The sequence below is a fragment of the Alligator sinensis genome, unplaced genomic scaffold (assembly GCF_000455745.1).
Source record: "Alligator sinensis unplaced genomic scaffold, ASM45574v1 scaffold93_2, whole genome shotgun sequence".
Classification (NCBI taxonomy): domain Eukaryota; kingdom Metazoa; phylum Chordata; order Crocodylia; family Alligatoridae; genus Alligator; species Alligator sinensis.
In genome coordinates this window covers 2,880,913-2,893,263 of record NW_005841854.1, presented here as the reverse complement: position 1 = coordinate 2,893,263, position 12,351 = coordinate 2,880,913, and the positions used below count along the sequence as shown (strand labels likewise).

Here is a 12,351-nt window from a genome sequence, read left to right as displayed (position 1 = left end):
GTACATGCATCAGAGCTTGCCTGGGCAGTAACTGGTCCACAGCTGCCCTCGTGGCACTCTGCATACAGCCAAGCCCTACCTGCTCCCACCTGGGGTAGCCGACACTGTGCTTCTGTCCATGCCTGGCAGACCAGCCACAGCCCCAGCCAGTGCACAGCTTCCAGCAGGGCTGTTCCTGGCGTCACTGCAGCCAACTGGGTGCTGCTCTGCTCCCATTACCTCCAGGCTCCAGCTACTCCTCCCGCTTATGTCCCTGTTGCGCCACTCTGAGTGGGGGGAGCTTCAGCTGGGTGGCTCCTGCCTCAGCATGCAGGGCTCTGGTTCTAGCTCCTGGCTGTCTTCCACCATTTCCATTCATCTGACATGATAAGCAGCCACCTGTGGGAGGGCAGAGTGGGTGGAAGGCAGCCGGGAGCTGGAGCCGGAGCCCTGTGTGCTGGGGCAGAAGCAGGTTGGCTGAAGCTTCCCGCCTGTCCACCCAGAGCAGAGTAGCACAGGCAAGGGTGGGAGATGCAGTAAATACATGTCCCTAATTGGGCAGGACAGTCCCAGAATGGGATCAACAGGTCCCAGTCCCGGGCTACATGACTCTGAGACAGCATTTGTCCCAGATTTGCAGTGTCATATGGAGACCAGGAAACAGCAGGTTTACATTTACAGGCTAGCAGCATTCCTACCTGCAAGGGGATCTGAGGCTGCCAGGAGTGGGATGCAGGGGGGTGCCATGTACATGTGTGCGCTTGCATGCTTGCACATGGCCAGGAATACAGCCAGGCAGTGTGGAGAGCAGCTACCTGCAGGTAAGTGTATTGGGGGAGGTGGCAAAGGGGGGCTGGAGAGGTGCAAGTTAAAACCACCATAGTGAGGGAGGGAGTGGGGTAGGGCCCAGAACATAGTATGGAATGGACCGATGGGTGGCTTGTCCAGGGGCTGCGAGGTGGGAGGTGGCTCCCCACTACTGTGTCTACCCCCAAGGTAGAACATGGGGGAGGCATGTGCCCCCCCAGATTTGTATGCAGGGTAGGGGCAGATGTGGTACACAGCCTGGGGGCCTGCTGAGGGCTCAGAGCTCCCCACCCTGCTGCCTTTCCCTCAAGAGCCCCACACTGACTGTGTGTCCTCTGCCTGCCTTGCAGCAGCAAAGATAATGGTGGCATGGAGCTGTGCCCCTTGCCGCTGCCAAGAACGCAAGGGGCACAGCCAACATGAGGCTCCTGAGGGGAGGGCAGCAGCATGGGAAGCCCCAAGCTCACAGCAGGCAGCCTGCGTCTGCCACTACCCCACTCGGTTCTGCTCCGGCCATGGCATCATTTTGAAAAGGTGGTCACCCTAGTGAGAGGAGCCACTGCTGGAGGTGAGGGGAGAAAAGCAGAACCTGGCTGGCTATAGCCACATCAGGAACAGCCTTGCCAGGAACTGTGTACACTGGCTGGGGCACAGGTCCGGGCTGGCAGACCTGTTCTGCTCTCCTTGCCTCTAGCAGCAGCTCCTCCTCCTCCTCTTGCTCCTGCCCTTGCTGTGCTGCTGCAGGCAGGTGGGTGGGAAGTTTCATCCAGGTAGCTCCTGCCCCATTGCACAGGGGTCCGGCTCCAGCTCCCGGCCACCTTCCACCCACTCTGCCCCCCCATGGGCGGCTGCTCATCATACCAAGCCGGCAGAGTGGATGGGAAGCAGCTGGGAGCTGGAGCCAGAGCCCCGCATGCTGAGGCAGGAGCCATCTGGCTGAAGCTCCCTTCCCCCCACTCAGAGCAGCACAGCAGGAAGAGCCACAGATAGAGGTGAGGGGAACACAGCAGCATCCAGCCAGCTGCAGCTACATCAGGAACTGCCCGGCTAGAAGGTGCGCACACTGGCTGGGGCCCAGGCTGGCAGGCATGGGCAGGAGTGCAGCATGGGCTGCCCTGACAGGAGTGGGCAGGACTAGGCCCCGTGTGAATTGCTGCAGGGGCAGCCATGGGTCAGATCCAGTCAGTTGTTGGGCTGAATCCAGCCCATGGGTTGTATTTTGCCCACCCCTAATTTATATGGTAAGTCATGTCCAGTATATGCTCTACTAACTTCTAGGCCAGGATTCAAGTTGTATCAGTTTCAGCTTTGATTTAGGCACCTGGCTTTGATGATGGCCCACCGAAATTGCCAGCATCCGTCACAGATGAGATTCCAAAGTCCTCCCGCAACTTAAAAACCCATAATCCTTCTAAATTCAATAGAAAAACTTTGGAAACGCCCAAGAGCAATTCAGGTTTAGGTCCTTATGGGTCAACCCAGAGAATGAGATTCACCCCATTAACTTCAGCACCTAAATTTGATCTAAGTCTCATTTAGGTGCCTCAAGAACCAATGTGAATCCAGCGTTTGATTTGCATTGCCGGAGCTTTGTGAAGCACAAGGCTAAAGTACTTTTGTACAACTGCATTATCATTTTCAAGGGCTATATTCTATTTCACCCATGTCTAAAGTATAGCTGCTGGCACAATCTTGATGTACATGCCCGGAACGAGGGACACCTTCTAGTTTACCTGTACTATTGTACTTCTATCTGTGTAGACACATACTTTTAATGGGGAGAAAATAAGCTGCTCATGTGCCCCTAGAAAGGAATTTTACTTCCTTCTACAGAACCACAGCTCAAGGGAAATTACTTACAGATCTTCAGAGATAGATTCTTGGTTATACAGGATGCGTGTGTGGCTCTCCATTCATTTCAGTGAAGACCTTTTACTAAGCATGGACAATAGCATAAGGATCTTCCTTCTCTTAAAAAAAAAAAAACCCAAACAAAACTACTGGTTAGAGCACTCACCTAGGAATGGAAAACCCAAGTTCTAGGCCTCCTTTGGTGTGGGACTTTGAATCCACACCGTCTATAACCCAGCAAGCTGGTTTAAACCCCAAATTATTGCTACAAGCATCTTTGACCCACCTACCCTCATCTCTAGAATTTGGCCCACTAGACAGCCAAGAGTCATGGAGCCAGAAGGAGACCAAGCAAAAAGAACTTGTCACCTAAAAGAGAAAGTAAATCCTGAGATCCTGATCTCAAAGCTCTTCCTTTATTGTGCTCAATAATTCTGTAACGTCAGAAAGTATATTGGGAGTCATGTCATTCTACGTAATGGCACTATAGTGGGTTACGTTTTAGTACCAGAGGCAGAATCTGGCACAGTGGAATTGCATCAGTGCTGTTAGGAAGGGCTCAGAACTGATCATATGGGGTGATCAGAGACTAAACAGATCACCAATCCTTAGTAACTTCACCCTTCTATGTAAGCACCTGGATGTGTGGTAAGAGGTGTCACAGAAGGGTGATTTCATTGTGGACAGTTAGCTGATGTCCCCTAAGGTAAGAATGCCTAGTGACAGAGGGATGGAAAAAGCAGAGCACTTCATATGCGAGTTTTCTTTTTCCAAAATCAAAATTTTGGAAATGGTTGTAGCAAACTTCAACACATTGAAGTTTGCTACAACCATTCACCAGGCACTTTTTTTTTCTTTTCCTTAACAGCCACACCCTTCTTTCTATTAGGGATTTCGTGTCATATTTTCCAAGAGGTCTCTCCCTTCATAGGTTACTACTATAATGAGAACTGCTAATAGAAATCTTTCTGAACAGTGCAGTCTGAGCATCTACTCCAGCCCCAAGGGTAGGACGTTTTAAGCAAGTGGAACCTGCTCTCTGCTCCCAGTGCTACTTACACAGCTTTCCCAATGACTCTGTAATGCAAAATACACAAACACTGGAAGCAAGGGCTTACTTCATCTCTGCTAAGGCAGCATCCTCCTTCCTTAGGCACAATCAGGATCCCTCTTGTTTCTTTTCCTCCTGTCCCCAGGATGCTTGCCTTTTGGCTGCCCAGTGGTCTAGCCTGAGACCACAATTATACTGTCATACCATAATATTAAGTGTACAGTTATGTTAAGACATAAGTACATGATTAAAAGAGGTCATAAGCATAACTCAGTTGTCACAGAAGGCTATAAATATATGAGTAGAAAGCATTATAGATAGATTGCTTTAATGGTCACTCAAAAATATTTACTTGTTGGTTTGTATAATTGTTTAACTATTGGGTTATTTATAGCAGCACCTATTGGTCATGTAGTTTAACTCTTTAAGCCACTATATGAACAGAATTAAGGACCAATGAATCATGAAGTTCTTCAGTAGATGTTATAGCCAATTTTTCAAAAAACTCTAACAACTTTCCATTTGTATATGCATGAACACCCACATGTACACACAAACACCAACAACTAATTGTGCAAGTGTTATAAATGGTAACAAAAAATGCTGGATAAATTGTATCACATGTTGGTATGTACACCTAGCTCAAATTTCTGTAAGACCTGCTACTTACAAGCCAGTATTCAAGATGGGCCATTAGCAGAAGCCCTAAGACCCAGGATCTTGAATCTAACAATATGACCTACCAGCTAAATGACTCAACTGTTTGAGCTAACTCCTTATATAAGTCATAGAATCAAATGATTATGTATGTGGTGCAGTAGGGACAGATAGTCACATGTTATAGGGAACCACAGGCAGACAAATGAAGACTACATTTTAAAAATTTGACCCTCATAATTTAGGCTAGGTCAACACATTTAGGAAGAAATTAAGTCTTAATGCAAAATAGAACATTTTTATTAAGAAACTTATTCCATAAAGTCTCCAAGTAATTACTGTATATTCTGTAGCAGCTGTTCATGATGGGCAAATATTCAGTATGCATAACATTTGCAGCTGGATAAAACAAGGCATTACTTATCAATACTGATAATTATCTTATTGCCATGCATTGTAGAATTAAAATGTGGACACTTGAAAACACAGTGAGGGGTTACAGGATGTAGCTACAACATTAGACCGCAAGGCTCAAAGTTGTAAGGCAATAGCCATGATTATGATAGGCTTCATATTGCATGTAATTACAAGAGAAATAATCATGAAAAAAATCAAAGTTTTTCTTGGTGTGATTTTTGATGGGATATAATTTAGAAATTACCAGATCCAGCCTGGCAATGTATTAGCCTTTTTTGAGCCATGCAACTTAATATGTTATGTTACACAGGATAACAAAACAGACAGATTAGACTCAATGGCAAACATGGAGTATTTGGAATTAAGCGAGTAAGAGACAGAAGCACGTACCCATTTTTCAACATCAACTAGCTGTGGAAAGAAAAAGCAATAAATCAGTAAACTATGTCTTTGAATATAATGTTCCACAGTTTACTTTAATGTTTCACTTGTTTTGGAATGGGTAAAAGCTATTCCCTCTCTATGTTCCTTCTTCTTGCATATGCCAAAAACTTTCTTTTTTAATATTAGTTCATGAAATATAACTAACATTTTAGAGGCCTTAAAACTCCATCGAAAAGTCAGATTACAAGATTAAGACTGGAGTTGAATGAAACCAATATTATATTCTACAAACGTTGTCTACACGTTCTAAAAGCACCAGACACTCACGCTAAAAAGTATATGGATTCACTCCTCCTTATATTTAGCCACAAGAGAAAACATTTCAGCTGAGATATTCCAATGGCTTTAGCCCAAGGTTTGCCATTTTAAGTATTAATGCAAGATAAAGATTGAGAAAGAAAAGATGTATCAGCTGAAATATAGTGACAGAAACTAAAAGTGAGTATTTGAATACTCCACCACATCAAAAGCAGCTTTGTACACACAACATAAGAACTAGTGTAGTATCATATGCAAGTCTTTTATTCCTAGTAAACATTAATCTTTCATAAATGGAGACTGAAAGTTCTTCTCTATAGAAAGGACTTGTACAGACAGCTGTAAAGGGACAATGACTTAAATTGTGCACAATTTGTGTGTCAAAATATGGAGGCATAATGTGCGTGTGGGTAATTTCATAGATGCACCCACTTGAACGCATGACACTACATACTGTGTTAAATCCTTCAGTTCCTACTGTGGCCAAATCCTGCAGCCCTTCATTCTTGCTCAGGAAAAAAAATCATCATTCAAGTATATTATATCCACTGCTTATTTTAAGGGAAATGCCCAATTTGTACTGTGACATAAGTACTGGAATGCTTCCAGCAATGGCTGCTGCTGTGAGAGCTATCCTAGTAAAATTTGTCTCTATAAGTTGCAATATTGATATCCATGCTGGTGGATCTCTACTCATTTCATAGTAAGCTTTAAGTTTTTTCTGTCCCTTTTAATAAATATTAGCAGGGGGAGATATCAGTATTCAAAGTAAACATTTTCTAAATGGGAGCCTAAATTTATGGTGTTAGGTCTCTGCTTTAGACACTTAGGCCATAGGCAGACATAACATTTGAAGCAATCCAAATAGCATGTGTACAGATGTACATGACCAAAGAATTGCTTTGAAGATGGCTAAGTACTTGAAAATTGACCCTCAACAAATGAAACATCTCTGGAGCACTTCCTGAGAAGTCTTTACATTCTGTGTGGTGCAACTGGGGAAGTAGGAGGTGTACTTCTATAAACACAGACAGGGATTCAGTAAACATAGGCACAGTAGCCTGGGTTCAATAAACATCAACATACATGAATGAGAAGAATAAACAATGAACTTTTTTGGAGCAATAGGCAATCTTTACAGACCCTTTGACTGTCTCTACCTCACCTGAGTGACAATCTCCAACTCCCAACTTCTGTAAGTAAGGGAATGTTTCTAAATTATAACTTTTAACACTAATTATGACTTTCATCACTGCAGGGGCATGAGAAGGCAGAGAAGGAGAGACTCGGTCCTCCAGTGGACTTTAATACTTAATAAAAGAACTATGCTGTCTTGAATTTACTAGGGGAATAAATGCTAGGATGGTAATGTGACTACCTATGTGAATTGAAAGTACAATACTACATCTTGTGAAGAGAAGAGTCTCCCAACTTCAAAAAAACACAAAACAAAGCAAAAAAACAAGAATTCCCTTATTGGAGATATTTTGTGTTGACTGAATTCCTTTAACGGATAGGAAGTATGATAGGAGTTTAAGATGAATAGAGCTGTAATAGTAGAATGAGGATCCAGCATCATGTTCTACTGGAATAAGTTTGATGCCACAGGGAAGTATTTAAAGTTGAGATATCTAGAAAAAACCAGTAGAGAACATTACACTAAAGACACCTGACCTCTTCTTTGGATAGTCTTATTTGTATAAAATCAAGTCCTCATGGAAAAAATCAAGGTGCACAGATGCATCTGGTAGAAGAAGAAAATTTGGTTTGTTGATTTCTCTTAGGGTCCAGAGCAGTAACCACTTCATGCAAGCATTCATTTTAAATGTGTTTGGTCCCAGATGGAGGACTAGTTTTGTAGAAAACATTTTCCATGTGCTCCAAAAGATTCAATTTCAGGTTAACTGGGCCTAAAAGCTGTAGCCCGGTGACCTTATTTGATTAAAGCTATAGATGACGCTTTCTGCTCTCAAACTGAAAGGGCCTAGCGTCAGTCAGACATCTAACTCTAAATAAGGCTATTTCAGAGACTTGTAAGTAACTTAGGGGAGACCTACAAACCCATATCTTATTCCACCCACTGTTTATAATATGGTTCTCTCTCGTTGTACTTCATGGGCTGCTTCAATTTATTATGTAAGTTATTTCTGTCTATAGAATCTAACAGGATTCAAAGTTGTAATTTTGATTTGTCTGATCCCCAAAACCAAAGCTCCACATATATGCAAGAAACAACTCTGAATCCCACTCTTTTCTGTCTCTTTCTGAGGAAAAGCCCTTGGGCCAAGTAATTTGTAAGGTGAGAGAAATAAACCTTGCAGTACTGCTCTATTCAGTCAGCACTGCTTACAAAAGCATTCAGAGACAATTAGTGTATGAGATGACAGTTCACATTAGTTTGTATTTTTGTTGTCTGATGCTACCTGATCATTTTGTCCTCCAAGGAAGGGACTGATATGAAACCTGTCTGGAGCTATCTGCACATGAAGGGCCTACATAGCAAGGGGTCTGCTCTCTAAGGTAAAAATCTTCTCCAGTTAAAAATGTAAAGCCCATAACCACGTAGAAAAATAGTGTTGTTTCCCTTCCATTATGACACAAGTTAAATTTGGACTGGCACACCAGCCCCATATCACACTCTGTGACACAGGCAGTATTCACGCCTCCGGTCAATGACCCAAGCGGAAGGCAGTGGGGCACCTAAGCTACCTGGTGAGAGGCCTTGCTGCTGGTTCTGGCTCTAGAGATTAAGATGAAATTGTCAATCTGGCACAGTGTTTTACTGGCTTCACTTTCCTCATAGGACGAGGAAGAGAGGGCTGCCTGGCATAGAACCAGTTCCTGGACTGGGGAAGAAGGACCAAGGCAACCCCCTCCAGCCTGGGCTGCAAGGGAAATTGTACTTTCCCCTACAGCACTGTCTAAGCTCAAGGAGACACTCAACATAGAGGTAAAGCAAGAGACACAGGCCTCTCCTTTTCCTTATGGCTTTTCTTAGCACAGCCCCCTTCTCCAAAACCTGCAGGAGAAACATCCACTGAAAACACCTCAGAATGAAGGAGATCTCAGGTGACAAATCTCCCCAAAACTGAATGGCACCCAGACATGGCTGGGAATTAGAAGACATATACTGGGAGGTCTGGTTGCACCACTGATCATGGTCAAAGCAGAAAAAAACTAGAGGGAATTTCAGGATATGGGACAAACCCATGCTTGGTCATGGGGACTGACAAGTCTGGTTTTGACTCTAAGCTGAAGCAGGCAAACTGACGTATGCATTGTAATGGATGCACGGACCTTAGCATGAAAGCTATAAACAAGGTATAAATCCAATCAATGCATATTCCCCTATATTTTCAAGAAAGGTGAGAGTCTGGCAGTGCTGAGAACTGTGTACTGTATATAAGTGATGTATTTCTGAAGAAACTGACAGCTGCCATGCTCAGTTACATCTACTGGCTGAGAGTCTCAAAGCCGATTAAATATATTAAGCAAAACTCCAAAAATAACCAATTATGGGAACACTTCATCCCAACGGACAAGGACTTGAATGGACAGATCATTCTTGTATTAATCATCCTTATCTTGGGATTGCACTGCTGTTTGATTAACATGTGGTGAGAATAGTACTACTGATGCCCTTGAACCCTGTGAAATAGCCTTCCAGCCAGAATGAATTCTGACCAGTGATGGAAAAAGAAAAGATATAGGACTAGCCTTTCAGCAATTATTGTGGGACCCTGCTTTTATAGCAACCTATTCCACCAAAAGCAAACTTTCCAAGAAACCAAATTCCAGTTTTTGTTGGAAGACCTTCAGTAGTAGTCATTTTAATGGAGATGTTACCTTTGAGTAAGCCATGAGCCTTTCATGCCCAGTGCCAGATTTAGACTTAAACTACAGTTTAGGGTCTCAATACGAGGGGCCTCTAAATAAGAAAAAACAAGTGAATCAATATCAAGTTTTAGAATAATCAGCTGGTAAATAAGGGAGATAAAGGAGATATGGGAAAATGACTCTAAATATGGACATTTTCGTTCTCATATGACAAAAATATACATACACTGGATTATTTTTATCATATGGGGTCTCAAATTGGACATATCTTAGGGCCTCAGCATGTCATAATCCAGCACTGTTTATACCTCTGATATCAAGGTGCATCTCCTTAAAATTGTCAGCACTGGTCCACTTAGCTGCATATGGCTTCCACACTGGATCTCCCCTACACCACACACAAAGAAACCACAATGGTTCTACTTGGTACACAGCCTTATGCATCTATGGAACTAGATTAGATTTGCCTATTTGTGTAAAGGCCACCTTCACAGTAAAATTAGACAACAGTTTGCTGTCTAGTGATGTGGAAGACAGTGTCTTGTTTAAACAAGGACTATAAGCAATTGATCAACTATGATTGGATGAGTAGCTGGGAGTTAATAAATTCATAATACAGTTTAGCTGGGGGACAGTTTTAAAGTGATAGGTAACCATGTAAAGAATTTGCCTGAAAAACTAAATGGTCTAGGAGTGGGAGTAGAACCTGTGAAATTAAAATTTCAGTCCTTTCATGATGGGAGAATAAGTTATGATTTGTATGCAAGTCCATGTACAGTGTGGGTGATCAAATGTTTACATTCTATTAATAAGGCCTGACATGGATTAAAGACTATGCAAGTCTGCCAATATTATTCGTAGCGGAAAAGGCACAATGTCCTAACACATTATAATTAAAGCCTCTTATTAAAACCTAACACATGAGTTTTACAGTTGGTTGGTTTCTGAGTCCAGTCCCTCTGGTGCAAGACCACTGGACACAGACAGTATGTGCTTGGGCCTGAAAAAGGAAAGCATTTAATCTTCCACCAGAATACCATCATACCCCTTTAGAAGCAAACAGAAGATTCTTGGAACTGAAACTGATGTTGCTGCCACAGAGGGAAATTCTATTCTCAGGTCCAGAGGGCATACCCTGACTCTGCCAATTTTGTTCTACTGAAACATTAAGACCTACTGTCAATGACAGTAACCATGCCCCTAGAATCTACAAACTCCCCTAGGGGAAGTAATGTTCATTAGGTTACAAATTGATATAACCAGGAGTAACAAGATAAATTATGAAAAAAAAAGTTAGATTAAACAATATGGGAAAATCTGATTTTCTTTAGTTAAATTACAATGCCTAGTGAGAGAATAACTGAGTTTGGTATGCAAAGGAACTGAGTTACATTTTTCACCATTGCACTCTGAAGTCAATAACTCTGACAGCATAGGTTCAAGTCATCTAACAGTTAAAAATAAAAGGCTTTAAAATTATGTCATATAAGTACTTCAAAGTGGATTAGCAGTAGTTGGACCTTAATTGCTAAGTGCTTACTTCCCCCATCCTCATGCTCTCCAGCTGGCTCTGTGGAGCTCACACCAGAGCAATGAGGCAGGGGGGAAACACTGGAGAGCAGACAATCAGGTGCATCACTGAACACTGGAGGAAGTGGCTTTGACTGCCCTGAAACCATCAAACATGAGCCAAATTTATCAGACAGATTTAGCTGATCTTTTCGCTGACTTGCCAGAAGAGGCAGCAGAGGTGAAAATTCAGAACAGTAACAAAGAGGTACCTTGACCTAAAAAGATTGAGAGTAACTGGTATAGAGACTAATCCTTTCCTTAAAGAATTATGTATTTGGTGTCATTTTATTAAACAGTATATTTCAGCACTGGTATGATTCCCTTTGGCAAGGGAATGGAGTATGTATATGTTTTGGGGAGAAAAAATTGTATGCATGCACCTTCCCAGATGCAAGAGTGAAGCGTGCTGCCAATTTGAATACAAAGAAAAAGGTGTGACAACCCAGGTATCAAAAGTTGGGGAAACACTGCCACAGTTAGACTTCTCTAAGATCAAAGAAAAGCATGTCACACTACTCCACATGCCCAGCCTGCCAAAATGGACATAATGTAGCCATCTGAGTGTGCAGCCAGAAATGTGCCAGTAAATACCCCCCCACCCCGCCCCCACTCTCCCACACTAAGGTAGTTACATTACATCCATTTGGAGAAGTGGGTGTACTGAGCAAACAGCATGGTGTGTTTCATTACAGATTCCCTAGAATGATCCTGAGTTGATATAGACATGACCTCAGATTTCTTCCTACCTACCATACAGGTATTCCTCACTTGACATTGTCCTGGCTAACATACTTTCGTTATTACATCGCTGATCTATTAGTAGTAGGTAACTACTGTGACGTAACTGGATTCGCTTAACATTGTTTCACTTAAAGTCACATTTTTCAAGAACATAACTATGATGTTACGAGGAGTAGCTGTACACCAGGGGTGGGCAAAATATGGCCCACGGGCTGCATCAAGCCCATGAGGCCATTCTATCTGGCCTGTGGGGCCCCTAAAAAAATTAGAAAAACATTTATTAGCCCTTGGGTCCTGTCAAAAATGACAGGACACAAGGGCAGTAGGACCCAGGGGAAGGCTGGCGGGCTCCCACAACAGCAGGGCCCACCCGGCCCCACCCCCCCAGCTGGGGCTTCTGGCCTGGGAACTGCGGGTAAGAGGGAGGGCAGGGGGAGGACCCCAGGCAAGGAAGGAGCCTGCGGAAAAGTGACCTGGGGAAAAGCTGAGCGCAGGGAGGGAAAAGCAGCCCTTTGCCCGCCCCATGGCCGGCGCCCTGCGCTGCAGCTGCTCGCAGCCCACATAGGGCTGCCTGTGTCTGCTCCGGACAGCCCCACATGCACTGTGAGCAGCTGCAGCAGGGAGTGCCAGCCATGGGGTGGGGGAGGGGCTGCTTTTCCCAGTGCCAGGAAGAAGCAGGGAAGGAGCCTGGGAAAAAGCTGAGCACAAGGGGAGGGAAAAGCGGCCGCCCGCCCCGG

At 43.7% G+C, this 12,351-nt stretch overlaps 1 protein-coding gene across 16 annotated transcripts in view; it reads right to left on the bottom strand.

The window, feature by feature from the left end:
- RYR2 (ryanodine receptor 2) overlaps positions 1-12,351 on the bottom strand; it is an 847,904-nt gene that overhangs the window by 555,687 nt on the left and 279,866 nt on the right. For 11 of the 16 annotated variants that reach the window (XR_003095960.1, XM_025213656.1, XM_025213760.1 and 8 more), the window contains exon 4: positions 5,153-5,173. The exons of the other annotated variants lie outside the window; for them this stretch is intronic. Coding sequence is in view for 10 of the 11 variants with exons in the window: in XM_025213656.1 (XP_025069441.1) it covers positions 5,153-5,173 (21 nt within the window). In the remaining variant the exon portion in view is untranslated. The remainder of the gene's footprint in view (positions 1-5,152; positions 5,174-12,351) is intronic. 16 annotated transcript variants of the gene reach the window in all.